The 1496-nt window shown below is 55.5% G+C and overlaps 1 protein-coding gene across 1 annotated transcript; it reads right to left on the reverse strand.

Annotated features, from left to right (window-relative positions):
• Positions 1 to 987: 987 nt before the first annotated feature.
• On the reverse strand, positions 988 to 1496 carry SDRG_03199 (ATP-binding cassette, subfamily B (MDR/TAP), member 1). Its single transcript, XM_008608823.1, has one exon. The coding sequence runs from the start codon at positions 1425 to 1427 to the stop codon at positions 1041 to 1043; it is 387 nt and encodes a 128-aa protein (XP_008607045.1). The 5' UTR covers positions 1428 to 1496; the 3' UTR covers positions 988 to 1040.

Consider the following 1496-nt stretch of genomic DNA (forward strand, 5'->3'; position numbering starts at 1 on the left):
CTTCATCGAATGTATCCGATGCAAAGCAAATCAAATTGTGAGAAGCAACGTCGGCCTCGACGTTGGCTCTCGGAAACGCAACCTTACCACCCTAACCCCGCCGAGATTTCGTGATTAGCGTCGCGGTCAGCAAGGTAATGGAGTGGGACACCGTATAAGATAACGGAGGTTTTCGTCCCACATGTGGTAAGATTATACGGTGCGAGAGGTTTTTGACCAACTCGATGCAAATTGAAGCAAATCGACGCGCGCAACCGACGTTTGCACCCTCAGGGCCGTCAACACGAGAACGCAAATTTATTTCTGCGTTCCGCACTTCCCACACAGTGACGTCGACGCACCCAGTCTCTATCACTGTTGCGTACATTGCCAGTATGCCAAAATCAAGGCCATCACCTCTTTTTGAAATGACCTGGATCTGAAGTTGGCGCGCGACGGTTTCTGGCGCCAAGCGCCGAACATAGTAATATTGCTCACGCTTTTGCTCGAAACCTGACCAGTTTATTGCATTTTGGCAAACAAAGCTGCAGCTAAACCTGCCAGTACAAACGGTACAGCCCGTGGTGGCCCCTCCAGGCCGTCGTCACCAGCATTACCGCCCTCTCGTACCGCGCGACGACCGAGCCAGCGTACGCGACCATCGCTCGCTGCTCCTGCATTGGCTCACGCATGCGCCCGTGTAGGCTTGTGCAGCAACAGCCATCGACGCGACGACTAACATTGGGGCATTGGGCCGGGTAGTTTGGTTTTGATTATACTCGCTTTTCGATGGCCATTTTGAAATTGTAGTGACGACTCTATGACTCGAATGAGTCGCCTACCAGTTCCATACATCTCGGCGTCATCTTCCGAGACGCCTAGAAGTCAAGCTGTTATGCCTCCAGCACCGCCTCTTTTGTGCTTTGGTGGGAAGTTCCTCGTGATGTTATCTCGGGTCTCCCCTAATTCCGTCCGTCCATCGACGACCAAACATGTTGCCCAGCCCAATGTTATGTACGACACGACAATATATTAGTGGATAGAGCGACGACACTGTAAACCTAAATCTGGTTGTGCGACGCGAGGTGCGTGTAGATGCCGTTGAGACGCATGAGCTCATCGTGCGTGCCTTGCTCTGCGATGCGGCCGCCGCTCACGACGCAGATCTTGTCGGCGTTCCGGATCGTCGAGAGGCGGTGCGCAATCACGATCGTCGTCCGGCCCTTGGCCGCCAGCAGCTTGTCGAGCGCTTCTTGGACGACCTTTTCGCTCTCCGAGTCGAGCGCCGACGTGGCTTCGTCCAGGAGCAAAATCGACGGGTTCTTCATGATCGCACGCGCGATCGCGATGCGCTGCTTCTGGCCGCCCGAGAGCTGCTCGCCTTTGAGACCCACTTGCGTCTCGTACCCGTCGGGAAACTGCGAGATGAAGTTGTGGGCGTTCGCCATCTTGGCGGCCGCTTCCACGCGCGCTTGGAGGTCCGGCACGTTGTCAATGTTGGCGAGGCCGCCGGCAAT

This window comes from Saprolegnia diclina (genome assembly GCF_000281045.1).
Source record: "Saprolegnia diclina VS20 unplaced genomic scaffold supercont1.7, whole genome shotgun sequence".
NCBI lineage: Eukaryota > Oomycota > Saprolegniomycetes > Saprolegniales > Saprolegniaceae > Saprolegnia > Saprolegnia diclina.